The sequence below is a fragment of the Monodelphis domestica genome, chromosome 2 (genome assembly GCF_027887165.1).
Source record: "Monodelphis domestica isolate mMonDom1 chromosome 2, mMonDom1.pri, whole genome shotgun sequence".
Lineage (NCBI taxonomy): Eukaryota > Metazoa > Chordata > Mammalia > Didelphimorphia > Didelphidae > Monodelphis > Monodelphis domestica.
Genome location: NC_077228.1, coordinates 171,265,625 through 171,292,999, shown reverse-complemented (window position 1 = coordinate 171,292,999; position 27,375 = coordinate 171,265,625). Strand labels below are relative to the sequence as shown.

Here is a 27,375-nt window from a genome sequence, read left to right as displayed (position 1 = left end):
TTGATGTAATCAAAATTATTTATTTTACATTTTGTGACTCTTTCTATGTCTTGCTTGGTTTTAAAGTCTTTCCCTTCCCAAAGGTCTGACATGTATACTATTCTGTGTTTGTGTTCACTCATTTGGATTTTCTGTACAGGTTAGGGCATGTCCTGACACTCTCTACAACCATGTATTTGCATCTGTGATCTAGGCTTTGTTCTTAGATCTGTCTTCTTGAAGTCAAAACAGAAAACATCTCAAGATTCTATATCAACTGTAGTAAGAGTAGTGACACAGTAATAGCAATACTGTGGAATGATCAACTGCAATAGGCTTAGTTACTCTTGGCAGTACAATGATCCTGGATAATTTTGAGGAACTTTGGACAAAGAATGCTGTGTACCTCCAGAGAAAGAACAGTTGTAGTAGAAGTGCAGATGAAAACATTTGATTTGTCATTTGTTTATTTGGGTATATGTTTTGAAGTTGTGGTTTTATAAGATTATTTACTTACAAAAGTGAACAATAGGACATGTTTTGTGTGATAATACATGTATAACCTGGTTTGAATTGTTGAATTGCTTGCCAGCTCCAGGAGTGGGGAGGGAAGGAGGAAGAGAGACAGTTTGGATCATATAACTATGGAAAACTTATGTGGGTATGTGTTATTCCATGTAATTGACAAAAATAATTTTTTTAAATTAGTAATGACAATTCTGAGACTTATCTTTTCTGCTCTCAACTACATGGAAGGAATGATCTCCCAAGGTAAAACCCGAGAAACAGCTGTGGAGAGGAAGTAGGAACCATGAACATTTTGCAAGATTTGGAGAGACAATAGAGCAATAATTTGACCCTCCCCTCAAAGCCATGTGGTGACCTATTAGTAGAAAATCTAAAATAATAAATTATGCAAGGATATAATAAAGGTAGATGATCTCATCCATGGTTGCAACAAACATTTTCCCCTAGTTAAGTACTGCAATCTAAATTGTTCCCCTCAACCCTGTGATTTCATCTAAAGAAACTCCTTTCACAATTATACATGTATTTTGTTACCTTTCCTCATTTCATAGCCTTGAACCCAGGGACAGGTCTCCTCATCCTGATACCAAACTCTGCTAGGTGCTTGGCAAATTGTTTTGTTGCTGGTCCTTCATTTTGGAAAAAGACCGATGACATCCCAGGGTGATGTCTTGACTTGCAAGTGAATTGGAGTTAAGTGAGGCAGAGTTGCACAAAGTCATCAGCCTCACCCTCTCTTCCAGAGAAATCAAAGTTTAGTGGCAGGACAAAGTCAGGATGACTGAGGATGGTCCAGTGTGCATTGGATGACCTTGGTGTCTCTGATGCCTGAACAAACTCTAAGTGGTCCACAGCATCTGCTTCAGCTGCCTTCATGGTCTCTGGAACAAATTGTTCTCATCAGCCCCTTCTGCCAAGTCTTCACAGGCTTGGATCAACTTTTCTCTGATTCACCAGTAGGTTCATGGACCATTGGTTACCCTCATCCTGGTTTAGTCTGTCTTCTGAGACAGCTTGCCAGGGTTTGGCAGCTACACATGACAGCTTCTTGGAGCCATAAATGAGAATTGGTTGAAAGGTGAACACCAAAGGTGAATGAGCAGCCCTGACAGGGTATGGGGTATTTAAAGAGGACCAGCATCTCTGCGTGGCAAATATTCCCTTAAAACCTTACTTTCCCCCCTCTCTAACGTAAAAGGGGTTACTTATTTATCCCAAGTTGCCCCAGAATGCTGCTGATCAGCTAGCTGTTCACACAACACTCCACGTCCCTACTCTGTCCCTTTTCACTGGCTGTCCTGTAAGCCTGGAATGCTTTCCCCACTTCTGCTTCCTAGCTTCCCTGAACGTAGCTCAGTTCCCACCTTTGCTGTTCCCAAAGCCCTTCCCTGAAATAAGCACCTTCTCTCTGAAATATGTACAGAATTGTTTGTACATCAGAATGTGAGCTCCTCAAGGGGAGGGACTAGCCTTATCTTTCTCTCTATCCCCAAAGCTTAGTGTGTTTGTTGACTTGACTTTCCTTCTCATATGGATTTTTTCTTTTTGTGAGTTTAGAATTTAATTCCTTTTTTTTTTTTTAACTTTACCTTCTGTTTTGGAATCAATATTGATTCCAAGGCAGAACAGCAGGAAGGGCTAGGCAAAGGGGGCTAAGTGACTTGCCCAGGGTCACACAGCTGGGAAGTATCTGAGGTCAAATTTGAACCCAGGACCTCCTGTCTCTAGGCCTGGCTCTCAGTCTACCTAGCTGCCCCTTAGAATTTTATTCTTAAGAATTTCCCATCCTTCTTAGGTTTACTTCCCCTACAGAATTTTAGTTCTTCGAATTGTTCCTCTTAAACCTATGAAATGTATTTCTCTAAAATCAAGAGTATTTGTAAAACTACACCTTGTTCTCATTTTTCTAGCATGAACTCTCAGAGGAAATGGTCATTTCCTCCTAAGTTTCTATCATTTCCTCTCGGAAGTCAGGTCCTATTATAGAGAATTGGACTCAGAATGGAATTTCTGGGTTGCCACAATAAATGGATTTCCGAGCAGGAAGATGAAGTCCATGAGAATGCTGAAGGAAATTATGCTATCTGAAGAAAGGTCAAAGAAACTAAAAAAATGTTTATTTTGGAGACAATGTTATTGTGAATGTAAACATTATCTTCCCCATTAGACTGGGAGGTTCTTGAGAGTAGATTGTCTTTTAACTTTCTTAGTATTCTTAGGGTTGAGTGTAGTGCCTAGTATAAAGCAGGTGCTTAATGTTTAATGATTGATTGATTGATGATTAAGTATTTGAAGAGTTGTCATATCAGAAGACATTAGAGGAGGCAGCTGGGTTGCTCAGTGGATTGAGAGCCAGGCCTAGAGACAGGAAGTCTTGGTTTCAAATCTGGCCTCAGACACTTCCCAGCTGTATGACCCTGGGCAAGTCACTTAAGTCCCATTGACTAGTTCTTACCACTCTTCTGTCTTGGAACCAATACACAGTAATGACTCCAAGACAGAAGGTAAGGGTTTATAGAAAGAAAAAAAAAAGAAAAAGAAGAGACATTAGATTTGTGCTTCCTGATCATAGAGGGAAGGACTAGGAGCAAGAGGGGAAAGATATAGACAGATTTAGGCCCAGTGTAATGGTACATTTCTTCATAATTAGGGCTATTTAAAAGTGGAATGGGCTGCCTTCATTGATGGTGGTTTCCCTTTAGAAGGTCTTTAAGCAAAGTCTAGATAACTATTTCTCAGATATGCTCTTCTTGTTTAGGTCTGGAATAGGACCCTTTCCAACATCCAAGTTCTGAGAACTGGTCATTTTTAGCCTAGAGAACAAATGAAAAGAGACCCTAATAGTTGTCAACTAAAAAGGAAATTAAGCTTTTTCTGCCAAGTCCCATGGCACATAACTAAAACAATGAGCAGAAAATGCAATCAGGTTTAAGCTTGACATGCTGAAAAACTACCTTAGGGCAGTTCAAAGGCTAGATAGTGGCTCTCCTTCAACATGTGGGATTTGTCATTTAGGAAATGGAGTGTTCCTTTGAGGTCCTTCCTTCCTTCCTTCCTTCCTTCCTTCCTTCCTAACTCTGAGCCTAATTCTTTTTTTAAACCCTTACCTTTCACCTTAGAATCAATACTGTGTAAGTAATATTTCTAAGGCAGAAGAGCAGTAAAGGCTAGGCAATGAGGGTTAAGTGACTTGCCCAGGGTCACAAGGCTAGGAAGTTTCTGAGGGAAAATTTGAACGCAGGACCTCCTGTTAGGTCTAGGCCTGGTTCTCAAACCACTGATCCAGCTAGTTGACTCTTCTGGGCCTAATTCTAAGGTATTTTGGAAAAGTCAGCCGAATGGAGCAGTTGTATATGCATCTCTAGGAAGATTTCAAGAAGCACAAGGAAGTCTCTAAGGAGTTATTTCTGGAGACTTCAAGAGTTGGGAGTGGGCGGGAGGTTGGGTGGTAGGAGTCAGGGAGATGGTGGACGCTGCAAATGGCCCGTGAAGAAGTGTTTGGAAGGATGGTTTACTCAATGCATGGTGGGGAAACTGAGTCACAGAACTGGACTGGGGCTCAGGGAGCTATGGCTTTCCAGACCACGTACTGAATGTTTGTTTCGCGGCTTCTGTTTCTCCATCGGTGAAACGAGGTCAAAGGATCACACACCCAGGCATTGTAAATTTGGAAATCTTCCGATCAGCAGATGAAACCACCCAGGTTTGCAAAGGGAGGACTATAAAATGGAGCTTATTTAAAACTTCATCCCAGCCTTAGCCCAACCACTTGTCCAGGTCCAGCCCCTGACTTTCTGACTAGTTGAAATGCCTCGCACCCATTGGCCCCTCGTCCCAGGCCCCATCCTCATACGAGGCGGAACAGCCAATCAAAGGTCCCATCATGAGGCCAAGCTGCTGATCAATCGTACTGGGGCCACGCCCCTCACAGGCCTCTGGAACTCTGGGAGTTGTAGTCCACCAGCGGCAGCAGGGGTGGAAAGCGGGGAGAAGCGGAAACTACTCACCCCAGGGAGCTGTGCGTCGCTTCGAACTCTTTTTACTACTCCCTTTCCTCTTCGCTCCAAATCTCCTGTCGAACTAAGGCTGTGTTTGCATCTCGGGATCAGGTGAGTGAAGTAGCGATTATGGGATTTGGAGAGGGCGGTGGCTCGGTACCGAAGCTCTGCACACGCGCCTTCCTCGCAGTGGCCGGCATCCTCAGTTTTCGTGGCCACTCTTTCTAGGAAAAGTCCGAGGATGCCCACCAGCTCCGCTTCTGGGTGGCCTGTACTGGGCAGAGCCCGTTTAAAGGGCTTTTGCGTGCCCCCAACGGAGCCTATCTGTAAGGCTAGTGTGACTCGTCTGTATTAGATGTGCTCACATAAAAGGCTGGTGTGGCCCTCCCTGTATTATGTGTACCCGCTTTGGGTGCTTCCCCCCCCCCCATCCCCCGCAAGGCTGGTGTGCCCTTCCCACTTGTATTATTCGTGCCTCTTGTGGTGCCCACTCACTTGTCACTGCACTCCTCTGGTGCTCACCTGTATCGCTTATGTGTATCGTCCTGGTGTCCACATTTATCTTCAAGCGTTCCTGCAAACCCTAGTCCCTGGCAGGACTTGTGCTCCACAGGTTTTTCAAAGCCCACAAAAACTCCCTCCAGGGCTACCCTTCCCCAGAGGCCGGGCACCATGACTCTTAGCTCAAATGTCATACCTAGAGAACTTTTGGGGTTCAACTTCACTCCCAAGAGGAGCTTCTCCTACCCTGCATCCCTTAAAAAGAGCCCCCCATTTCTATTTGAAGCCATTAGAGAGTGCCCTTCCAGGGACCCTTGCAGAGGCCTAGTGTCTCCTGTGAGCTGGCTCCATTCCAAGTCTTTCCCCCACTACTTTCCTTGCCTCATGGGTACCTTTATGTCCATATCGCATCCTTGCCTTCAGTTCTGATCCTTCTCTATCCCTATCCCTTGCCTCTTACCAATACACTAATGACTCTCCATTAACTATCTGCACTTCTCTACTTTTAGAAAGTGTTATCAAACTCCAATTTTTCCAGGAAATTTCCATTTTTGCCATAAAAGAGGCACTGCTTGAAGTCTTGATTCTAGTCCTCGATTTGACATAGACTCCAAACATTGCCTTATCTGGGATTCAGTTTTCTCCCTGGGCATGAGATTGGGTGAGATACTCCAATTCTAAGAATCTGTAGTTCTCAGTTGTGTGCCACACACTCCCCACCATGGCATACATTTACTGCTTATGGATCTGCTACAGAGATGACTTTTGTCATTTCTTGTGAGCTTTGGCCTGACTTCTCACACAGTCTGTAAGTAACATCTCAAGGACAGGTTCTTTGCTTTTTTTTTTTCTCCCAGCACTCCCTGTGTGCCTTCTTACCTCCTCTACCTACACCCTTTTCTGCCAAGGGGGAACAGATCAGGATTGTCTGCTTAAATGAACAGCAGCTCAGTGAAGTAGGGTGGGAAATGGGCTGGGGTAGTTACCACTGTGCATCTGCCTCCAGTCCTTGCCCCTCTGCAGGGAGTACCTGGTGCCCCCCCCTCCCCTGCTACCCCTACGATGCCCCCAGCCCGCTGGCTGAGATCGGCAGGGGCCTTCCTGCTGCCAGCCTCGCGCTGGGTAACCTGGGAGAGGCAGCTGGGTCCCCCATGGCAGCCCTCTCTGACAAATGGGGGCCCCGCCCTGGGGGCCCAGCACAGTGCTCGCCACTGGTGCCAATCTCGGAGAGAGAAACCGCGGTGAGTGTATATGTCTGTGTGGGTAGTTATTCGGGACTTAGGGGTCTGGGGTGGGGGCGGGTCTAAGGAACTGTCACTTAGGTTTATGATTCTACTTTGTATTTCCCCCAAACCCGACCCTTCTTACCTGTAGAATGAACGGAGATCAGAAGTCAATTTTTGCCCAAGAGAAGCAAGATTTTGTTCAGTATTTCTCCCAGATTGTAAAAATCCTGACAGAAGAATGGACAGGACACCCTGAGGTGGAAGATGCCATAGCCAGGCTCAAGAAGGTGAGACATTGGGTTCGGCTTTTGATATAGAATCTGGAAGGAGCCCCAGGAACTTTAGGAGAGAAAGGGATGTAAGTCAATTATTTTATAACGGAAATAGCCTGTGTTTATGACTTTCCCTTAGCTGCTAGGAATGGAGATCTGGAGGAAGAAGGTGACCTGCACTTAATAGTAATAGCTCATATTTAAGTAATGCAAAATTATACACAAAATAAACAAAATTAAAGACAAAAAAATTGGTCACACAACTAGTAAGTGTCTGAGGTCAGATTTGAATTCAGGTCTTCTAACTCCTGATCTCAAGGAACTTTCATTCTATATATACAAAGCAAATTGATTAGAGTGTTACCCAAAGAGACCTCAAAAAAGGGTTCAGGGGGAAGTTGGTACATGAGCTAAGCCTTGAAGAGGAGCCTTGGAGACATTCGTGTGGATTCCCAGACATGGAAGATGGAGTTCTGAATCCAGGGAACAAGTTGATTGTCTAGCACATATAATGTGTGAAGGGGAATCATGTGAAAGAAGATTGGAAAGATACATTAGAACCAGAACATGGAGGACTTTAAATGCCAGAGTGAGGACTGTAGAGATAATAGGAGATCACCGAAGGGCTTAGGGAGATTATGTTGGCAACTGTATGAACAACGAATAGGAAAGAAGGGAGAGAGGGGGGTAACAAATCTGAAGCCTATCATAAGAGTTCATAAAGACCTGAATAAAAGGATTAGTCATGTGGGGGAAGATGGATTCAAAAGATGTTGTGAAGGTAGCCAAAATTTAACCACTCAGTACATATATGGGATATGGGGGAAAAGAATCTAGGATGGCTTCAAGGTTACAGGTCTGGGTGATTGTCCAGTGGTCCATACAGATAAATTCAAATGATTTGTAATTTGTAATTCTATGCATTCTGCTCAGTGCTATATCTGACTAGGTCCCCTTTCTACATCCTTTAGTTAAGTTCAGGAATTCAGCTTTCCCTTTGGAGCTAGTTGTTGAATTGTTTCAGTGTCTGACTGTTCTTAACCCCATCTGGGGTCTTCTTGGCAAAGATACTGGAGTGGGTTTGCCCTTTCCTTCTCCAGCTCATTTTATAGAGGAAGAAACTTCAACAAACAGGATTAAATGACTTGCCCAGGGTTACACAGCTAGCAAATGTCTGAGTTCGAATTTGAACCCAGGTCTGCCTGACTGTAGACCTGGTGCTCTATCCACTGTGCTACCTAACCTGACCATACCTTACTAATTAAAAGAAAAAGATTGTGATCCTCTATGCCATTAGCTCTTGGATAAATACTAAGGTACCTGTTGTATTTTAAGTCCCCAAACTAGCTCTGAGAGATATGTTGTCCCTGAACTAACTTTGTACCCTTAAGGAAAGTCTTCTGTCCCTAACAAACCTTTTTAAGTGCCAGGGAGTCCACTAACACAGGTGTACTAACAAGGTCTACAATCTACAAGGGGATCCCATAAATCAGTCAGTGTTCCTTAATGACAAAGTGATCACCTGCCCCAAGTGGGTACCACCCTGCTTTCCTTGATGGAACCAGTCCCGTCTATCCCTTAACCAATCACATGCTCCATCTACCCAGCTGTTCTTTTTCTCTGCTTCTCTGAAAACTATAAAAAGTTTGTCAACCCCATAATTGAGTCTTAGCTTTGGTGAGGAAACTAAGAACTTATTTATAAATTTCACAATTTATCAATAAATTGAAAGTGCTTGGAACTTTCTGTTTCAGTTTACTTTAATTTTCAAATGTAACAATGAAAAGACTTATGTCAGGGGAGATAGTGTGAAGAAGGTTAGGGAATAAGACATTTTCCCTTGGAATTGAGAATCATTCACAAGCAGCTTATAGTATGCAATTACTATGTTCCAGGTACCATGCTAAAGTTGGAGGATATAAAGAAAAAATACCTGCCCTCAAGGAGCATACATTCTAATGTATATACATATATACGTGTTGGCTTTTTTGTTGTTCAGTCGTTTCAGTCCCGTCCGATTCTTTGTGACCCTGTTTGGGGTTTTCCCCTTGGCAAAGCTACTGGAGTGGTTTGCCATTTCCTTCTCCGTCTCATTTTACAGATGGGAAACCGAGGCAAACAGGGTTAAGTGACTTGCCTAAGGTCACACGGCTAGTGTCCGAGGCCACATTTGAATTCAGGAAAATGATTCTTCTTGATTCCAGACCCAGCACTCCGTCCCCTGCGCATCCTAGGGGGCCACATACACACACAAAATATCTGTATGTACACATATGTACACAAGATACATAGACTCACATAAGTTATATTTAGATACACATAAGATACATAGATACGCAAGACACATGCACCTAAAACATAGATACCTAGACATACACCCAAGAGAGGTACATGCATACACGCATCTACACAAAAAATACATCTACATATACACATGAGACATAAGACACATCTACACGCACACACAAATGTATGCACACATGTACACGCCTGATACACACGTGCACACATATACACAGGATACCCCTATAGACACATACGTGTACACAGGACACTTACAGACACACTCACACGCAGTATACAGTGGAAGATAGCTTTAGAGAGGGAGTCATTAGCAGCGGGCAAGGCGAGGCCTTCTGCAATAGGGGACATTTAGTGTCCAAGAGAGACCGAGGGGAAGGAGAGCGTGCCAGACCTGAACAGCGGCAGTACTGTGACCCTGAGGTTCCGCACCTGCACGTCTGGAAGCTCGGTGGCGCCCTCTGCAGGGGTGAGGGTTTGGGGGCCGGCATGAGGGCCCCCTTTTGGGTTTGTAAGAGCTCAGGCTGTAGTAGGCCATCGTAGTAGGCATCCTAACTTTCCCTATCCTGACCCTCCACCCTGCAGGTCCTAGAGTACAACGCCCTCGGGGGAAAGTACAATCGAGGATTGTCCGTGCTGATGGCATTCCGAGAGCTGGTGGAGCCCCGAAAGCAGGATGCTGACAGTCTACAGAGAGCACGTGCAGTGGGCTGGTGTGTGGAGCTGGTGAGCTTCAGAGGGTAGTGAAGCATCTCAGGGGAGGAGTGGGGAGAGAGACTGGAGTTGGGTTCCAGAGGGAAGCTGTCGCTGGGATAGATGGGTAGTGGGAGAGAAGTATGACCGGAGATTGAAATCTGTGCCTGAAAGTTTTATTTTGGGGTATATTTGGTGTTTTGGCATTTATAGAGTTATAGTTTATGGGATACAAACTTGCTGATTGAAAAACATGAAACACTTTAGTTTGGAAAAAAAAAAGACAAAACCTTTTTGTTATAGAGGGAAGTTGGGGAGCTTAGGGCTTTCCAAAGAGAAAAACCTGTCATTTCTAGATTTACAAAAATTTAAAGATCACATTTCACTATTAGCAACAAAAGTCCTCAGTAAGAGTAAATATCCTTATTAGGCAACATTTCTTTTTTTTTTTAAACCCTTACCTTCCATCTTGGAATCAATACTATTATGGGTTAGGCAATGTAAGGAATAAAATTTAGGGGAGAGAGGGAGACTGAGGCAGGTAGAAATTAGTTTCTCTCTGCAAGGAGTACTATATTTTTTAGAGGTTTATTAAAGGTTAAAGATTAAGAATATACAAGTAAGAAACATGTGCCTAGGCCAGAGGCCTAGACAAAATAACCTCACATCATGGAAGAGACGCCTCTGCTCCAAAAACGAAAGTCCAAAAAGCCAAAAGCCTTCAAAAGCCTTTGCTTAAATATCTTCTCGATCTCGGCCCAGGTGAGATTACAAGGCATTCTGGGGAAGTGGAGCAAAGGCTCATGGGGATTGTAGTCCTGTATTCGAGTCTATTTTTCACATTCCACCGTGTGATCATTTGCAAAAAAATTAATTTTTTTCCAAAGGATCATGAAAACAAAATCAACTTAAAAGATTACAATAGTGTGAGGATAAGAGAAAAAAGAATAAAACCAATAATTTCTGAACACATTGACAAAAAGCCGTTAGGGGGCAGTCCCCTTTGGCATAAAAGTATACATACAAATAAATGTTCAATCAACCACACCCAAAGTTCAATTTTGTGCAACTTGTGGTCTGGAGGCTTCTTCATGGTGGCTTCTCCAACAGTTCAGTTCTGGATTCAGAGAGGTAGCATCTTCTTTACCTAAAATTCTTCTCAAAAGGAATTTAAACTTGCAATTTAAATAATGATTTTTTTTTACATTCCCCCGTGTTGTGGGTGATTGAAAGATTCAGAATCAGTTAGGGATGCATGGCTGAGGTATGAGGTATATGAATCAATTGGCAAGAGATATTAAAAAGACATCAGAAAATCCAAAAGAAAAGAAAAATTTCTGGATGAAAATATAGACTATCAAAGTCTTATATGTAAAAATTCCAAGTAGAAGAAAAATAAATCTATAACAGGTCCTTCAATCAGGGCCCAATCAAAATGATCTAAGTAATGATGCATTTACCCAGTCAGTGCCAGGACTACAGAAAGGTACCACACTATGAGAGGCAGAAAAGGGGACCAGATTATAGAAGCCAAGTAGGAGCCAAGGTTTTGGGGATACTCATCTTTGAGTATCTTCAGAGTGAGTGTAGATACAAGGAAAGCCTATGTCTTAACACATGTTAAACATAGTAACCTTGAGTCTTCACACTAGGTTCAAGACCTTTGTATTGGCTTAGAAGTGCATCAATCCATCCTAGATTGGCCTTTCTTTGGTCCTATGAAATGGCTCTTGTGTGTAGCTCTTGTCCTGGAATCAGACAGAATCATTAAGCAAAGTCCCATAATTTATTTAAATAATTAGTGGCATAATTTTTATAGTCACAAGCTTTCTAGGGCATGCATTAGCAAATGTATTTCAAACTTGTAGCACTGAAAAGTCAAAAAGTTAAAGAAAATCTTAATACTGGTGACATGTGCTTCAAATATAAAAAGGAAAGAAAAAATAATTAAAAAAAACTGAAAAAGTTTATTGCACATGCAAGAAAAATATAATAATAAAAGAGCTTTAAAAAATTCAAAAATATAGCTTATAACCATTGACACTCTGTGTCAGCTAAGAAAATATAAAATACAAGGCTTTTTCACCAAAAAATGAGATCCATTTCCTCTTTGTATCTGGCCATGATCACTGTGAGTAGAAGGCAAATGAATTGAACAAGGTTAACAATTTTTTCATCTTTAAAAATACAGTAGTACAAATATGTAGTTACCAAAATCCCCAAAATTCTCAATAGCCCAATTAATTACAATAGCAAACAAACACACTTTGATATTTCACATAAGTTGCTGTATGACATTTTTAAAACCTATGAATTGATGGACATTTGTCACAATTTTTACAAACAGAGCAATCCTTCAACCTTGGTATTTAAACATATTTTAAAACAAAGTAAAACTCATCTTGGGTTTAGAACATAATCAAGAAATCTATATATCATCCTGGTAGAAGTAAAATAGTGAGCTGAAGAGCATAAATAAAGGGGTGCTCCTTGTTCTTGGAGGCTTTTCCCAAGGGTACAAATGCCCTGAAATTAACTGCCCAACTTCCATTCACATGTGGGAAGGTTGGGGGTTATAAAATACATTTCACTTCAGCTACTAGAATGGGCCTTACCTCGTGGTAGGGGCAGGCAAAAATAACCAGACTGTTAAAAAAAATTCCAAAATCATATTTAAAAAACCCTTAAAATCAAATCATTTGAGGTATTTAGCACATTAAATTTTCAAAGGTTGTTAATACAATTATAACCAGTTCTGAAGTCCATCTATCCTCAGCAAAATAGAAAAAAGCTGTTTTTTCATATATGGGCTTATTCACAACAATATTTGTTCAACAGTTATAGGGGAAAAACAACAGAATTTCAAAACTCAGTACATTCAAAATAAATTCAATCAACCTTCAGTTCACAGAATAATATTCAATCCAGTAATATATGAACTTAAAATCACAAAGTTAAACCTTAAACAAAACAATGCAATAGAATACAGAGATGTTTATAAACCATTGGAGTCCGAAATGCCTTAGAATATAGCCTTTAGTCTCTTCAAAGTTCCTTGGGGTTTTTTTTTTTGTTTGTTTTTATTTATCCATTTAAATGTCTATTGTCCGAAGGTAGAGTAGTAAAGGCTAGGCTACGGGGTTCAAGGGATCCATCCAGGGCCCCATAGCTGGGAAGCATCGGAGGCCAGATTTTAACTAGAGACCTCCCGTCTCTGGGCCTGGCTTCCAGTTTGCTGGGCCACCCATTTTCCTCCCCAAAGTTAAAGTTGAATCTTTGGGCTGAGTCTGCTCCCAGACAGGCAGGCAAAATCAATGAAATTGCCAGAAGAGTCAAAAATCCTTTTAAACAGCCCATTGCTTTTAAGTTTCTGTTTGAAAAGATCTGTTTCTTCTCTCTAGTCTTTTCTCTCTTTCCCCTCTCTGATACCGCAGTGGCCAATACCCCCATCCACGTGGAGGCTTAGCCTAAGGGAAAATTACCCGGTCTCCTTTCCCTCTCTTCTCTCCCCTCTGCCCACGTGGCCAATACTGTTACCAGCTGGTCGCAATGAGTCCTGAGCGATCTGCTCCGAGGATCTGGGTGATGAGCCGGCTGGGGTCACGCTTGTGGGTCTGGGGCGCAGAAATAGGCAGGCAGCGGCTGGTGAGAGGCCAGGAGCAGGAGTGGCTGCGGGCGTGGGCAAGGCCGGGACCAGGTACCAGGTGAGGACGATCAGAGCTGCAGGTTGCAGGCAGGAAGCGGCGGGGCAGGTCCGGAGCCTGTAGCAGCTTTGTGAGGGTAGAAAACCTTGGCCAGAGAGATATGGCTCAAAAAAAATTTTTTTTTTCTAGGTACTAGATATTAAAACTGAATTTAAGATCAGAAAAGAAATCAGAAGACTGAAAGTTCTTTATCCCTTCGTGGTCGCCAACTGTAAGGAATAAAATTTAGGGGAGAGAGGGAGACTGAGGCAGGTAGAAATTAGTTTCTCTCTGCAAGGAGTACTATATTTTTTAGAGGTTTATTAAAGGTTAAAGATTAAGAATATACAAGTAAGAAACATGTGCCTAGGCCAGAGGCCTAGACAAAATAACCTCACATCATGGAAGAGACGCCTCTGCTCCAAAAACGAAAGTCCAAAAAGCCAAAAGCCTTCAAAAGCCTTTGCTTAAATATCTTCTCGATCTCGGCCCAGGTGAGATTACAAGGCATTCTGGGGAAGTGGAGCAAAGGCTCATGGGGATTGTAGTCCTGTATTCGAGTCTATTTTTCACAGCAATGAGGGTTAAGTGACTTGCTCAGGGTCACCCAGCTAGGAAGTGTCTGAGGTCAGATTTGAACCCAGGACTTTCCATCTCCATGCTTGGCTCTCCATCCACTGAGCCGCCACCCAGCTGCCTTCTCTTAAAGATTATTTTTGGTGTTTTATGCTTTGATGAGTATTTTAAAACTTTGGCAAAAATAGGTTTAAATGTGTTACCTATCTCGGCCTTTTTATGTCTTTGATGTCCCAAGTGCCAAATGATCTTTTGCCCTTGCAACAACACATGAGGTTGCTTAATAACAGCCCTACCATATTAACAGTTGTTCAGAGATTTTTAAAGAACTCAACAGGCTTGTCACAGTGGAGAGACGAGCAGGAAACAGTAGTTTTAGACCCGTGTATAGCCTGGGGAAGGCCCGGGATGAGATAGTCACTCCATTTTACATATAAACATATATTCCCTTCTCCTCTTCCTCTAGGTCCAGGCTTTCTTCCTAGTGGCAGATGACATCATGGACTCTTCTCTCACTCGCCGGGGACAGCCATGCTGGTATAAGTCGGTAAATAGGTCCTGGAGATGCCCTGGGAGAAGAGCAGCAGGAGCCAGGGAGTTGGGTCTGGGCAGAGGAGATGAGGCTTGCTGATGGGGACGCTGGAGGGATGGTTGAGATTGTTCTCGTCATTATGTAAGTGTAACCGTTGGTTCCGTGCCTCGGGTTACTAAGTTATTCAGCGTCTGCTGTGTCAAAGACCAACCCCTTGCTTTTTCCTTTGACCCAGCCTGGCATTGGCTTGGATGCCATCAATGATGCCATGCTGTTGGAAGCCTGCGTCTACCGCCTGCTGAAGCACTTCTGCCGTGGGCAGCCCTATTACCTAAACCTCATTGAACTCTTCCTCCAGGTAAGGCAGGTGTCAGACTGCATTGATGTCAGAGTCAGAAGGACTGGATTCTGGGGTCCGTTCCAGGACATTCTTCTTTTTGGATCTTAGTTTCTCTTGTGCAAAACGAGGGAATTCGGACTAAATAGTCTCCAACTATCCTTTTACTTCCAGCTTGGAAGAGTGGATTGACTCCTTTCAGATTCCCTTATGTAGATCCAGCACGCCTGTCACAGCATATGCACGGCTCTCTTTAAGGCCAGGATGCTTGGTTCTGGCAGATAACATTCTTTGTTAAAAGTTAAACTTTTTTGAGTTTTCCTCCAATTGTGTTAAAAATGAATCTCAAGTCAGCCTTAGAAGTGAAAAGAAATCACAGAAGGGTAGAATGATATATGGAAGAAAGGCAGGGAATAGTGCAAACAGCTTTCCTGTCCTGATAGTAATAGTGAGGTGGGAGTGGGGGGAAGTCTGGTTAATCCAATTCCATCCATGCTCTAATTAGGATGATTGGATTCTTTCGGAGCTAAGTGCTGGAAAGACCACTGGACTTGGAGCCAGGAGACCAGACTTTGAAGCTTTGAATTTTTTTTTTTGAGCCCCTGATATCTGTGTACCCTGGAGCTGCCTTTTCCTTTTCTGTAAAATGGGGAAAATAACACTTACCCTCATACTTCCTCACATTTCATAGGGTACAATAGAAATAGGAGCTCTTAGGACAAGATGTTTTTAGTACCAGCTGGAGGAACCATGACCTCCTCCCCTTTCGGGCTACTTCTCAGTTTCTTTCACTTCCAATCTCCCTCACACCTTTGAGCTTATATTGGAACTTCAGTCAGTCATTCATGTGTTCCAGAGGCCTGCTTTAATGTGTTCCTCTCTCCTCTGCAGTGCACTTATCAGACTGAGATTGGTCAAACCCTTGATCTTATTACAGCTCCTCAGGGCAAAGTTGATCTTACCAGATTCGAGGAGAAGAGGTGAGGAGGGGTGGTGAGAACTGGAACTGGACTGGCTGGCTGGGTATGTGGGTACAACCAGGGATGACTTTGGCCTTTCTTCCCATTCCCCCTCCTCTTCCTCTCTCCCTCACCTTGCCTAGATATAAGACCATTGTCAAGTACAAGACGGCTTTCTACTCCTTCTACTTACCATTTGCTTCTGCTATGTACATGGTGAGTAATAGGGAGTACGTAGTATCATTGGTATCAACGCTGGTGTGGACCTTACTAACATTAAGAAGGACCTGGGGAGAATGGGATCAATTGTTCCTTCCAGAAAGGAAGTTGACACGGGAATAGTTCCATTCAGTTCAATAAATACTCAATACGTACGCTCTTAGAATAGTATACTATGCTGGAATCTAGGGATTTCACAAGGAATCAGTCCTGAAAGTTAAGCAAAGAGCGCACAATCTCAGAATGAGCTGTTTTGCCTGTGTCTTTAAGAAGTCAAAAGGCAAGAAACTGAGACAGATAAAAGATGAGCAAAAATGAAACAAGGAGTTTCCAATCTAATGGGTTGGGGGTTGAGTCACAATCCTTGAGGCCACAATTGCTCCATTCAGTCAGGAGTGATAACCATTGAACAAAAGGGATCTTTGGTCAGTTGGAGAGGAGGATTTATTAGCCCAGTTTCTATTCTCTCCACAGGCGGGCATAGATGGGGAGAAAGAACACACTAATGCCAAGAATATCCTTCTCGAGATGGGGGAATTTTTTCAAATTCAGGTATGAAAACATCATATATGAGCATGAAAGTCAGTGACTTCCCTGCCTTCCCAGATGTACTCATCATTTTTCTGTTTTCATCCCCCCCCTCAGGATGATTACCTTGACCTTTTTGGTGACCCCAGTATGACTGGCAAGATTGGCACTGACATCCAAGACAACAAATGCAGCTGGCTGGTGGTGAAGAGCCTTCAGCTGGCATCACCTGAGCAAAGAAAAATTTTGGAGGTGCCTGCGGGTAGGGGGTGAGGTGGAGGGAAGGATTCTAATCCGGGCTCTTCCCTCTGAAGAGGGAAGACAGAGAGAGAAGAGACAAATGAAAAGGCAGGAGAAAACTCAGTCTGGATTTGGAAGTTCACCACTGAGTGTTGAAGGGAACATCTAGAATTGAGAGGTTGTGCGTGTGTGTTTTGTGTGTAGAGTTGTGATTAGAAGGAATAGACAGATTCTGTAAAAAGAACAAGTGACTCTGGCTATCTTGCCCCCTATCAAAAAATAATCTTAATGAAAATGGGGAGTATGCTTTTTCTGAATCTTGTATAGCCCCTGCAATGTATAGCTTAGCACAGTGTTGTAAATACTTAATTTTGAATGAATGCATGGATAAACTGAGGGGGTGGTACATTGGGAGTTCTTTAGGAGCGGATTGTGAGGTGCAGGTACTGGAAATTCTAGAGGACAGGGTGGCTGAAATGAGTAGGCTCTTAGGAGCTGAATAGAACATTCAACAAAGAGATAGGGCCATAGAGGCCCATACTTAGTCTTTTAACTTCTCTCCTTACCCCTTCCCTAATTTCAGGAGAATTATGGACAGAATGATCCAGAGAAGATTGCCAAAGTGAAGGAACTCTACGAGAAGCTTGAATTGCCTGCTCTTTTCACCAAGTTTGAGGAAGAAAGTTACAGTAGACTGATGGGGCTCATTGAAAAGTATTCATCTCCCCTGCCCTCATCCATTTTTTTGGAAATGGCAAAGAAGATTTACAAACGGCAGAAATGATTAGGGAGTCTGATATGAAAGAAGCTGGGGAGGGCAGGGGACCATGCGGGTGGAGAGGGGGGAGGATAAACTCTCAATAAATTATTGTTCTTCTACTGCAGTGTTTCTCTGTCCACCTTTCCCAGTCCCACAGGCCATGTGATATCTGACCTTGGAGCTAAGAACCTGGGCAAGTAACTGTTAGAATATAACTTGGAGAAACAGAAGGAATTTCTTTACTGGAGACCCCCTACATTTGAAACCACAGGCCTGGGCAAAAATAAATACCTCATTCCAAGTAAATGAAGAACCCCCACCATTTAGTTTCTTCCCATTTTCTGCCTTCAACTTCCTGGGGACCCTTCCCTAATGGTAGTTCCAGCGGTGGGGGGATTGTTGCCGCCTTGGAAGTGGTATCCAAAAGGATGCTTTCCTCCTCTTGTTTCACCTTTGAGTCCCTGGTTCCTGCTGCATTCCAAAAATTTAGAGTGAACGGACTTGCCAGGATTAGCTGGCCTCCATCACTTCCTGCCGGGGAGTATTTGTTATGGAGATGGCATTTGAAGCTTTCCTACTAGGCTGGTCTGGGGCTTTGGGGAATCGCTACTGCACGAGTCTCGGGGGTGTGGCCTAGGGGAAGCCCCGCCCCTGCGCGTAGGTGCGCAGAGGCGCAGGGAGGACTAGCCTAGGGCTCCGCCCTCTCCCTACCCGCTACTGCGGGGCGGGGGCCGGAGCCCGAACCTGGGAGGCAGCCTGGTGGGGAGGGGGGGAGGAGGCGGCTGCTGGAGGACGCAGGTGAGGAGGGGACGGACCGGTGAGCTGGGGTGAGGTGGGTTGGTGGGGAGGTTGGAGTGAAAGGAGGGGCGTACAGCCGAGGGGACATCACTAGCTGGGATGGAAGCAAAAATGAACGGAGATATGGGGTGAAAATAGGGATGGACTGACTGACACCCCTGGTTTGAGAGTGGGGCACGGATGAATGGACAAAACTACAGATCTGGGAGCAAGACTGAACCCAGGTGGGGAGCTTGGTTTGAGAGACCGAAGGTCCTGGAAGAATAGACTTACGGAGGCTGAAGAGGGGGCTGCGGTGGGTGAACAAATCGACCAAAGATCTCTGGGAATCCAGTGGTTGGCCTTGGAAGGACACTGGGGAGGTATGGGGAGATGCGGACGGACTTAAGGTTAACCCCGTTCTCTCTCGGTTAACCCTCCTCGAGTCGCTAGCATCTAAAGCATCCTGGGGCGGGGCTGCCTCCGTCTCCCCTTTAGCAAAGCCCTGGGCTCGGGGGAGGGCGGGGCGAGGCTTGGGCCCAGGCCCGGGGTGTTGCAGAGCCGGGCACCGCCCTGGATGGTTGTCAGCCCCCAGACCCATCCACTCCGTAGGCAACGCCCACCTCCCTCTCTAGAGATGTGGAGAGAAGGGCGGGGCGGGGGGGGGAAGGGTTAGGGGTATCTAGGGCGCAGCCGCATTCTCCTTAGGCATTAATAGGACTGGCGACGAGGGGGGGGGGAGGGGGTGTCCAGTCAGACCTGTCTCCACCCCGTAAACCCTGCAGTCCTAATTAATGGCTGGCTAATCGAAGCTGATTTGCATTTCAATGATCTCTTTAACTAGGGTAGCTGTCTCCGCCTCGGGACTACTGGGGTTTCACCCTAGTGCATTCTCAACCCCAGGCTCACCTACCCTTGAAAAAAATGCTGGCTCTTGCTTTAATGAACTTCCTTTCTCTTCTTTTCGCTCACTGTTTTTCAGGTCTCCAGCGCCGCAGTCAGGTGGTACTGAAGGGCTGGGAGCCCCCTGTTTTCTCTTCTAAGGATTTCCCCATCCTCCCCTTGACACCATGCTTTCCCCACAAAGGGCTTTGCTCTGTAACCTAAATCACATCCACCTTCAGCATGTTTCTCTGGGTCTGCACCTGTCCCGACGTCCAGAGCTCAGGGAAGGGCCCCTGAGCACTCCCCCACCTCCTGGAGACACAGGGGGCAAAGATTGTGGAGTACCCTGTAGTGGAACCTTGGTAGATGCTAACTCCAACAGCCCTGCAGTTCCCTGCAGGTGTTGCCGGGAGCATGGTCCAGAACTGGAGAACCGACCAGGGGAAACAGAGGAGGAAGAAGAGGGGGTAGTGTCCCCCTCAGACCCTGGCTGCTCATCTTCACTCAGCACCTGTTCAGACCTCACACCTGATGAATCCCCTGTCTCTGTCTACTCTCGGGATTTCCCTCCAGAGGAGGAAACCCACCCCCAGCCTAACATTATCCCTCTGGATGAAGGCTCCCCCCTAACCACAGGAGGTCCTGACTGTAGTCCAGACAGCTTTTGCTGCTCTCCAGATTCTTGTTCTGGAGCTTCTTCCCCTTCTGTCACTGGCCTAGACTCCAACTGCAATGCTTTGCCCACCTTCCAGGATCATCACTCCTCAGAACCTAGTGAACTGGAAGAGAGAAGAGAGCCTGAGCAGGCCTTGTCGACAGACAATGGGAAAATTGATGCTAATGGGAAAACTGGATCCAGTTGGAAAGTCATTCCCAGTTGTAAAGTTGACCCTGGTAACTCTGACGCTGGCTGGAAAACTGACTCTGGTTGGCAACTCAATGGGAATTCAGACTCTACCACCTGGAAAACTAGTGCCGAGAATACCGACGCTACTCAGAAACTCGCTGAGAAGAATACAGATTCTGGCTGGAAAATTGGCTCTGGATATACTGAGTCCTCTTGGAAACCTAGCACCGGGAATACTGACTCTGCTTGGAAACTCACTGAGAATACTGACTCTGGCAACACTGATTACGCTTGGAAAGCTAGCACTGAGAATACCGACTCTAGCTGGAAAGCCAATGCTGGGAAAATTGAAGGTGACGTCAGTGGGGAACCTGTGCCCCACCGGACAATCACATCCTTCCATGAGCTGGCCCAGAAGCGGAAACGGGGCTCAGGGCTTCTTCTTCCTCCACAAGCCAAGAAGGACAGGAGTGACTGGTTAATCATCTTCTCCCCAGACACAGAACTGCCTCCCAGTGGGGCTCTGAATGGCTCCCCTGCCCCTCCCCGGGAGGTCACCACCTTCAAGGAGCTTCGCTCTAGAAGCCGGGCCCCACCTCCCCCAGTGCCACCCAGGGACCCCCCAGCTGGCTGGGCCTTGGTCCCACCGAGGCCTCCACCTCCACCAGTCCCACCCCGAAGGAAGAAGACTCGCTTGGGGCTGCAGCCCATTGCTGAAGGGCTTAGGCCTGAGAGCCCAGTGGCAGCTGATGATGTTCCTATAGAGAAGGAACCAGCCCAGCCCAGGGAGGCTCCTGACATTAAGGGTAAGAGGGTTCTCTGCTTGGGGGAGTGGGGTGGAGTGAGACTGGCTGGGAAGGGCCTGGATGTGGGAGGCAGATCCGGCCTGAGTCCCTTCCATCTCAGAGCTAAAAAACCCTCTCCTTCATGTGCTGTCCCATTGTCTCCTCCCCCATCCCAACTTTCCCCTTCTTGTCCTCCCCCCTCCCTTTTACCGGGGCCTGGGTAGAGCTCTGGGAAAGGGGAGTGGGGGGGGGTGTCATAAGGGGAGTGAGACTAATTCTCTGCTCCCCTCTTTCTCCTTGCCCCTCTTCGCCTGGCTGCCCGTCCTGCTCACCCCACCCCCATCCCGCACCTGCTCTGTCCCCACTGCCTGTAGCTGGCCCCCTCCTCCTCCCTCGGCCCTTGGTTTTTCGGTTCTCGGCCGACGGTCGTCCCCTCTTGGAGGGCGCGGGAGCGGGGGGAGCCGGCTCCCTGCTCTTGGCCCCACTGGCTGGGTGGCCCGGTCCGGGGCTGCGACTGTTCGGGGGGCCGAGCCCCACGGAGGAGCAGTTACTGCCTGTGCGCTTGTCCCCCGTAGGGGCTTATTCGCCCCCAGCCCGGGGGGCCCTGCCCTGCCTGGCCAGCCCTGAGCTGGCGCTGCTGCTGTCCCCGCTCTTCCCCAGAAGCAGCACCTTTCCCTCCGCGGCTCCCCCACCCCGCCAGGTAGCCGCCCCCCTGCCGCCACCGCCACAGCCGAAGGCCCCGCGCAGACCCAGGAGCCCGCCACCGCCGCCCAGGCTACGTAAGATGGACCGTGCCCCGCACCTGGCCACACCCCCAAGCGCCTGGTCACGCCCCGGCGCCCTGCCCCCCGCGGCGGCGGGGCTGCTCTTGGCTCCCGGGCGTGCGGTCCCTTTCTACCGTGGTAACCTCTGGGCTAAGGAGCTTTACGGCTGGGGCTCTGCACCTATCCGAGCCCAGGAGATGGGCATCTCCCCACGGAATCCCGAGAAAGCTTTACTTGTGTAGGGGGTCTCCGGTCCCCTGTCCATCCCAAACTCATTGTCCCCTGGGGTTCTAGTCCCGCCCCCTGGGTATTCATTGGTCCTTGGAGTTCTGGCCTTGCCCCCACCTCGCTGCAGGGGAAGGGAGGGGAGAGCCCACGCGAGCCCATTGGCTTGTACGAAAGACTCTTGTTCATCCTTCTGGTGGCCTTTGCCGCTGCTGTCCCCTCCCCGATGTGGGCTTGCACTGTCGGAAGAGAGGGCAGAGGAGGATTAAGGGCGGGCCGTGGGTCTTTGGTTTTCCCCTTTCCACCTTTTCACCTTTCCCTCTCCCTTCATCTCGAACCCCTCGATCCCTGCTTCTGTCTGTCTGTCTGTCTTTCTATTGGTTGTGGCTCCTCACGTGCTCCCCATGCCCCGGGTGGGGCGGGGGCGGGGCTCGGAACCGCCCCTCCCCCGCCCCTAGAGGCCCAAGCTCCCTCCCTCCCAACCGGGAGGTAAGCCTGCTCTGAACTTCCGGGAGTAAAGGACGTGGGAGGCCACACCAGGAACTAGGAAGGACCTTGGGGTCGTTCACTCATGGGGTTTACTAGAATTGAAGGGTGAGGGGCTGAACCTTTTCTCTGGGGCCACCCCTCCGGCCCCCTTGTCCCGCCACCCTCCTAGCTCTCCCCTCCCTCCCCCTAGCTACAGGAATTGTTTCTAGTGGAGCAGTTTTATTCATCTGGAGGGCTGCTTGCTAACCTAATTCCGTGAATTGAATCTTTTTTCCACCTGCCCTGCCATCTCCCCGCAGTCCGGAGTTCCTGGTCTTTTGCTGGTGTACCTGGGGCCCAGTGCCTGTGGATGGCAGAAGCCAAGCAGGGATCTGGCCAGCTGCAAGAGGAGAAGAAAGGTACTGACCCTGACTTGTCTTCCTGCCCTTCAAGCCACTTCTGGCCCCCTCTTCTCATGAATAGCCTCCAAGCCCCTTCCAGCACTGCCCACTTCTCTGGGGTCCTCTTTCAGCAGCAGGGAGGGCTGTCCTTTAAAGATGGACAAGCCTACCCCTGGGTCGTCCCTTGGGGAGGAACAGATGCAGCCTTTGTGTTTCTTTTTTGTATTGTCCTTTTTCCTGAAGGCCTCTTGATTGCAGTCAGCGCCTCAGTGGACAAAATCATCTCCCATTTTGGGGCAGCCAGGAACCTGGTACAAAAGGTTAGTGGGACTGGGGAGATGAGAATGTCCTGTGGGGGAAGGGGCTGTGGTTGGGTGGGGATTGGACCTGGATAACTTTCTGTATGTTTTTTTAACTTTAACTTTAGCTTCTGTCTTAGAATCAATACTGTGTATTGGTTCTAAGGCAGAAGAGCAATAAGGGCTAAGCAATGGAGACTTGCCCAGAGTCACACAGCTAAGAAGTGTTTGAGGCCAAATTTGAACCCAGAACTTCCCATCTCTAGGCCTGGCTCAAGCCACAGAGCCACACAGCCTTCCCCAGTATGGCTTTCTATAAGAAGCCGAGGGAAGTAGCCTGAGCAAGTTGGCCAGAGCAGCGGCTCCTGGACCATTCCAAGCAGGGCTGAGGAAACTGAGACTGAGGGGATGGCTCGGATGATTTGTCTGTGATGCTCAGTCTTCCTTGTTGTCTAGGCCCAGCTGGGGGATAGCCGGTTGAGCCCTGATGTGGGACATCTGGTGCTGACCACGCTGTGCCCTGCCCTCCACGCCTTGGTGGCCGATGGACTAAAGCCGTTTAGAAAGGATCTCATCACGGGGCAGAGAAGGAGCAGCCCCTGGAGTGTTGTGGAAGCATCTGTGAAACCTGGTGAGGTGGGGCAGAGCGCACAACAGAACTGGGAATAGGAGCTGTGGCGGAGAGGGGAGGCGTTCCTGTATTGTGAGGACCGTCTGCCATAATGCTGCCCGCTCCACATCCCCAGGTTCCTGCACCCACTCCCTGGAAAACCTGTATAATCAGGTCAGCCGACTGAGCCCTCTCAGCAGCAGCCGAAGCCGGTTCCATGCCTTCATCCTCGGCCTCCTCAAGTGAGACCCCAACACCCATCCCCTGGGACTCCTGCTGCCTCGAGACTCTCCTGAGTACCCCAGCAGGCCCTATGGGTTCTTTCCCACCCGTGACCTCCCACCCCCTCTCCTTAGTTCAGAAGACAGAAGCGGCAAAGAGCTCTGGATTCGGATCAGAGGACTGTGCTGTGTGACCTTGGGAAGTCAGCCTCCCCTCCTTACCTGAATTTCCCCATCTTTCAAAGGAGAGACTTGAACTAGATAGTCTCTGAGGTCCCTTCCAGACCTACCTGCCACCTTCTGAGCCTATTAGACTCCCAGTTCTCTCTCAAACTTCTTTTCTCACTTCTATCTCCCTTTGTAGCACAAAACAGCTGGAGTTATGGTTTTCCAACCTCCAAGAGGATACAGGTACTTCCTTGGGATGGCTTGAGAAAAATGAAGGTAGGGGACAGAAATTTCAGAAAGAAGAGGGCATCTGGGTGGCTCAGTGGCTTAAGAACCAGGCCTAAAGAAGGGAGGTCCTGGGTTCAAATGTGGCCTCAGACACTTCCCAGCGGTATGACCCTGGGCCAGTCACTTGACCCCCATTGCCTAGCCCTTACCACTCTTCTGCCTTGGAGCCAATACACAATATTGATTATAAGATGGAAGGTAAAGGTTTTAAAAAAAGGAATTTTAGAAAGCATCAGGCCTGGTGGGTGGGGACCATATAGTTGGACTTAGTGGTTTTTTTCTAGCCCCTGAATATTCATTCAGTAGAGGAATGTGTGTGTGTGTGTGTGTATGCATGCATGTATGTATATGTGTATACATATAAATGTACATAAAATAAGGGAACATGAGGCCAGTGAGTGGGGGCTGGAAACACAAACACCGGGGATCTGATCTTCCCCTTCTCCATCACCCCCAGGCCTCCTGTCCTTACTGTACCTGCCTACAGCCTTCTTTTCCCTGGCTCGAGGAGGCTGCCCCTCCCTGTCCACAGAGCTGTTGCTCCTGCTCCAGCCTCTGTCCGTCCTCACCTTCCACCTGGATCTCCTCTTTGAGCACCACCATCACCTGCCGCTGGGCCCGCCCCAGCCCCCCGCCCCGCCAGGCCCACCCCCGGCTCTGCAGCAGACGGTCCAGGCTGTGTTGGGCTGGGGGGGGAGGCTGGCTCAGAGCCTTCGGGGAGGGCCAGGCGAGGCCCCACGAGGTCCTTCTCCATCCAGTGGCTGGTGGGAGCAGCTGACCCAGGCTTCCCGGGTCTATGCCTCAGGGGGGTCGGAGGGCTTCCCTCTTCCCCGCTGGGGTTCCCGAAAGCAGGCTGTGCCCCCTGAGAATACCAAGGAGAGTCAGCCGTCGGGAGAAGAGCCGGGCCAGGCCAGAGGCGTATGGCTAGGAAGACTGTTCGGGGTTCCGGCAGGGCCAGTGGAGAGCGACGGTGGTGGGCCGCTAAAATCCAGGTATTTGGGGCTCCCCACAGGTCCCTAATGATCTCCCCAAGTTTTAATGGCCTTTAACACCAACTTAAAAGCAGTCGAATTCCATGTGGAGGCTCCTCTGACCTGTAAGCCATGAGTGACCTTTTTCTGCTGTCTTTCCCTTATAAATAGATGGGTGGGTGCCCTGTTTAACATGAATTAGGATTGCAAAAACACCTCCTCTGGCAAAAAAAATATTTTTGGGGGATCAATATCATTGATAGGAAAATGTCCTGCAGGATTTTTCTCCCTGAAGATGGCATTTGGTTGCATCATTTCAGAATGTGGCTGGTTACATATTGTATGTGAGAGCTCTGACAGGCTTCCCAGCCCCTTAATCACCCCGGACCCCACAGTCATCACAGTGATCCCAAGGCCTCCTTCCTGGCCCTAAGAAGGGCATCCATCCCCAACCCTCTGGCCTCTGGCCATTTGATGACCCTTCAGCCACTCCTCTCCCACCAAGCTCCCAGCTTTTCCTTAAAGGGGGCATGGTGTGGGAAATGAGTCCATTCCTTAAAGCTGGCCACCCCTCCAGGAGACCCTCCAGCTGGCTGCCCCCTGCAGTGAGCGTGCTGGCCTTGATGAGGAAGGGCGGCCCCCCGGAGCCATCGTCCCCTCCGGAAGAGCTCGAGGCCCCAGCCCCCAGTGAGCTCCCAACGCAGAGGTGAGGAGGGAAGGGGTGAGGATGACGGTGCTGGGGGCCTCGACTCACTGTGGCTTGTCCTCATCTCCATGTGTCTTCCCAGGGCAGTCCGAGCCCTCTGTGACCACATGGCTGCTGCACCTGATCAGTTGAGCTTCCGTCGTGGGGAGGTGCTTCGGGTCGTTTCCACCGTGGATGAGGACTGGCTCCGATGCGGGCGAGAGGGGGCTGAGGGGCTGGTGCCTGTTGGCTATACTTCCCTCATTCTCTAGCCTCAGGACCCTTCCTCCCTTTCCTTCTTGGGTATGTGCCACCCCTCCTGTCACCTGGCAATGGAAGGGCTCTGGAGCATCCTGCCCCTCATGTAAAATGAAGCTTAGCTGAAGCATTTTCCCATCTGTAAAATGGAATTATTCTCCTTGCCTCACTCGTATTTAATATGGAACCTCCCTGCCTCATATCCTCTGTAAATTACCTTCCATCCCTGATCTGTAAAGTGGAACTTGTTCTTTTGCCCGGGCCCTCCCGTATGTAATATGGAACTGCACTCTTCCCCCCACCCCATCTGTAAAGTGGAAATTCCAACTTTGTCCTCATCTACGGGTAAACTCTACCAATATACTCACCCCTATCCCACTTTCCCCACCCACCCAAGTGGATGGAATCTCAGACTGTACCTACCCCTTCCTTGGTCTGTATTTATTGAGCAATCATGGTGAACTTACATGCTGTATGTAGCACGGACCTCATTAGTGGGGGGCCCTTGGAGGCTGCCCTACCTAAGTCACAATCCCAATAAAGTGTGGGAGCCAAGTTTTCTGTTGTCTGCCTTGGAAGATGGGGCCAGTCGGGGCTTTGGGCACTGCCTGGGTCAAAGGGAAGAAGCCTTCCCTTCTTGGTAGTTTTCAGGGGTCCACTGGTACTTCCTCATCTCCATCCACCTCTCCCCCATCCTCCCAGCCTCCGTAAGTGTCTTGCCCAAAGTCTGGTAGGTAGGTAGTAAACTGCAGGAATGGTATTAGAGCTCCAGTTCATAGGATTGATAAATGTGGGCTGGAAGGGACCTCCCAAGCCATCTAGACACCTACATCCCCACTCTTGCTCCCTACTTCTGCAGTTTACAGATGAGGAAACTTCAGGCCAAGTGAGCCAAAGGGATTTGTCCATGATCACACACTGTTAGAGCTGGCATTTGAACTCTGGCACCAAGTCTTTTCACTGAAACATTCTGGCTGCTTTTTCAGAGAGGGTGATGCCAGAGACTTGTTCTTAGCCTTGGAGAGGGTACAGAGGGAGAGGAAGGCATGCCCTGAGTGAGAAATAAGAGGCATCTTAATGTGGTTTGGAAAAAGGCTTGGAACTGGGTTGAGTTAGAAATGAGGGGTAGGGGCAGCTAGGTAGAATGCCAGGCCTGGAGATGGGAGGTTCTGGGTTCAAATGTGGCTTCAGACACTTCCAAGCTGTGCCTGGTATACAGTAGTATATGGACATTCATACTTCACATTATATTGAGCCATTTCCCAATTGATGTGAAGAACCTCATAGTTTCCAGTTCCTTCAAGAAGAGTTCTAAAGATAGATAGCATTTATTGAACCACACTGTGCCAAGGAGTGCCTGGGATCCCCACAAAAGTAAGCAGGAAAATTCC

The 27,375-nt window shown here is 47.7% G+C and overlaps 2 protein-coding genes across 14 annotated transcripts; both read left to right on the top strand.

Annotated features, from left to right (window-relative positions):
* The first annotated feature begins 4,423 nt into the window (after positions 1-4,423).
* Positions 4,424-17,451, top strand: FDPS (farnesyl diphosphate synthase). Of its 2 annotated transcripts, XM_056816290.1 has the most exons (11): positions 4,466-4,616; positions 6,030-6,247; positions 6,381-6,519; positions 9,391-9,531; positions 14,224-14,304; positions 14,525-14,647; positions 15,518-15,606; positions 15,729-15,801; positions 16,279-16,356; positions 16,450-16,584; positions 17,156-17,451. In XM_056816290.1, the coding sequence occupies exons 2-11, from the start codon at positions 6,069-6,071 to the stop codon at positions 17,354-17,356; spliced, it is 1,239 nt and encodes a 412-aa protein (XP_056672268.1). In that variant the 5' UTR covers positions 4,466-4,616; positions 6,030-6,068; the 3' UTR covers positions 17,357-17,451. The 2 variants fall into 2 exon arrangements, with proteins under 2 accessions (XP_056672267.1, XP_056672268.1); XM_056816289.1 differs by lacking the exon at positions 6,030-6,247 and having other exon boundaries at positions 4,424-4,616.
* A 528-nt stretch (positions 17,452-17,979) lies between these two features.
* Positions 17,980-26,539, top strand: RUSC1 (RUN and SH3 domain containing 1). Of its 12 annotated transcripts, none has more exons than XM_056816280.1 (11): positions 17,999-18,130; positions 19,092-20,647; positions 21,001-21,405; positions 22,404-22,502; positions 22,728-22,804; positions 23,240-23,414; positions 23,530-23,635; positions 23,979-24,025; positions 24,528-25,062; positions 25,619-25,747; positions 25,835-26,539. In XM_056816280.1, the coding sequence occupies exons 2-11, from the start codon at positions 19,180-19,182 to the stop codon at positions 25,848-25,850; spliced, it is 3,057 nt and encodes a 1,018-aa protein (XP_056672258.1). In that variant the 5' UTR covers positions 17,999-18,130; positions 19,092-19,179; the 3' UTR covers positions 25,851-26,539. The 12 variants fall into 12 exon arrangements, with proteins under 12 accessions (XP_056672259.1, XP_056672258.1, XP_056672255.1 ...); XM_056816277.1 differs by having other exon boundaries at positions 25,830-26,539; XM_056816278.1 differs by having other exon boundaries at positions 18,051-18,149; positions 25,830-26,539.
* The last annotated feature ends 836 nt before the right edge of the window (positions 26,540-27,375 follow it).

Excerpts from the sequence above, each read along its gene's own strand:
- FDPS (XM_056816290.1), top strand. The coding sequence starts at position 6,069 with ATGCCCCCAGCCCGCTGGCTGAGATCGGCAGGGGCCTTCCTGCTGCCA. Across the intron at positions 14,305-14,524 it reads AGCCATGCTGGTATAAGTCG|CCTGGCATTGGCTTGGATGC; the intron begins GTAAATAGGTCC and ends CCTTTGACCCAG. Across the intron at positions 14,648-15,517 it reads TCATTGAACTCTTCCTCCAG|TGCACTTATCAGACTGAGAT; the intron begins GTAAGGCAGGTG and ends TCTCCTCTGCAG.
- RUSC1 (XM_056816277.1), top strand. The coding sequence starts at position 19,180 with ATGCTTTCCCCACAAAGGGCTTTGCTCTGTAACCTAAATCACATCCAC. Across the intron at positions 22,503-22,727 it reads GCTGCAAGAGGAGAAGAAAG|GCCTCTTGATTGCAGTCAGC; the intron begins GTACTGACCCTG and ends TTTTTCCTGAAG. Across the intron at positions 24,026-24,527 it reads CAACCTCCAAGAGGATACAG|GCCTCCTGTCCTTACTGTAC; the intron begins GTACTTCCTTGG and ends CATCACCCCCAG.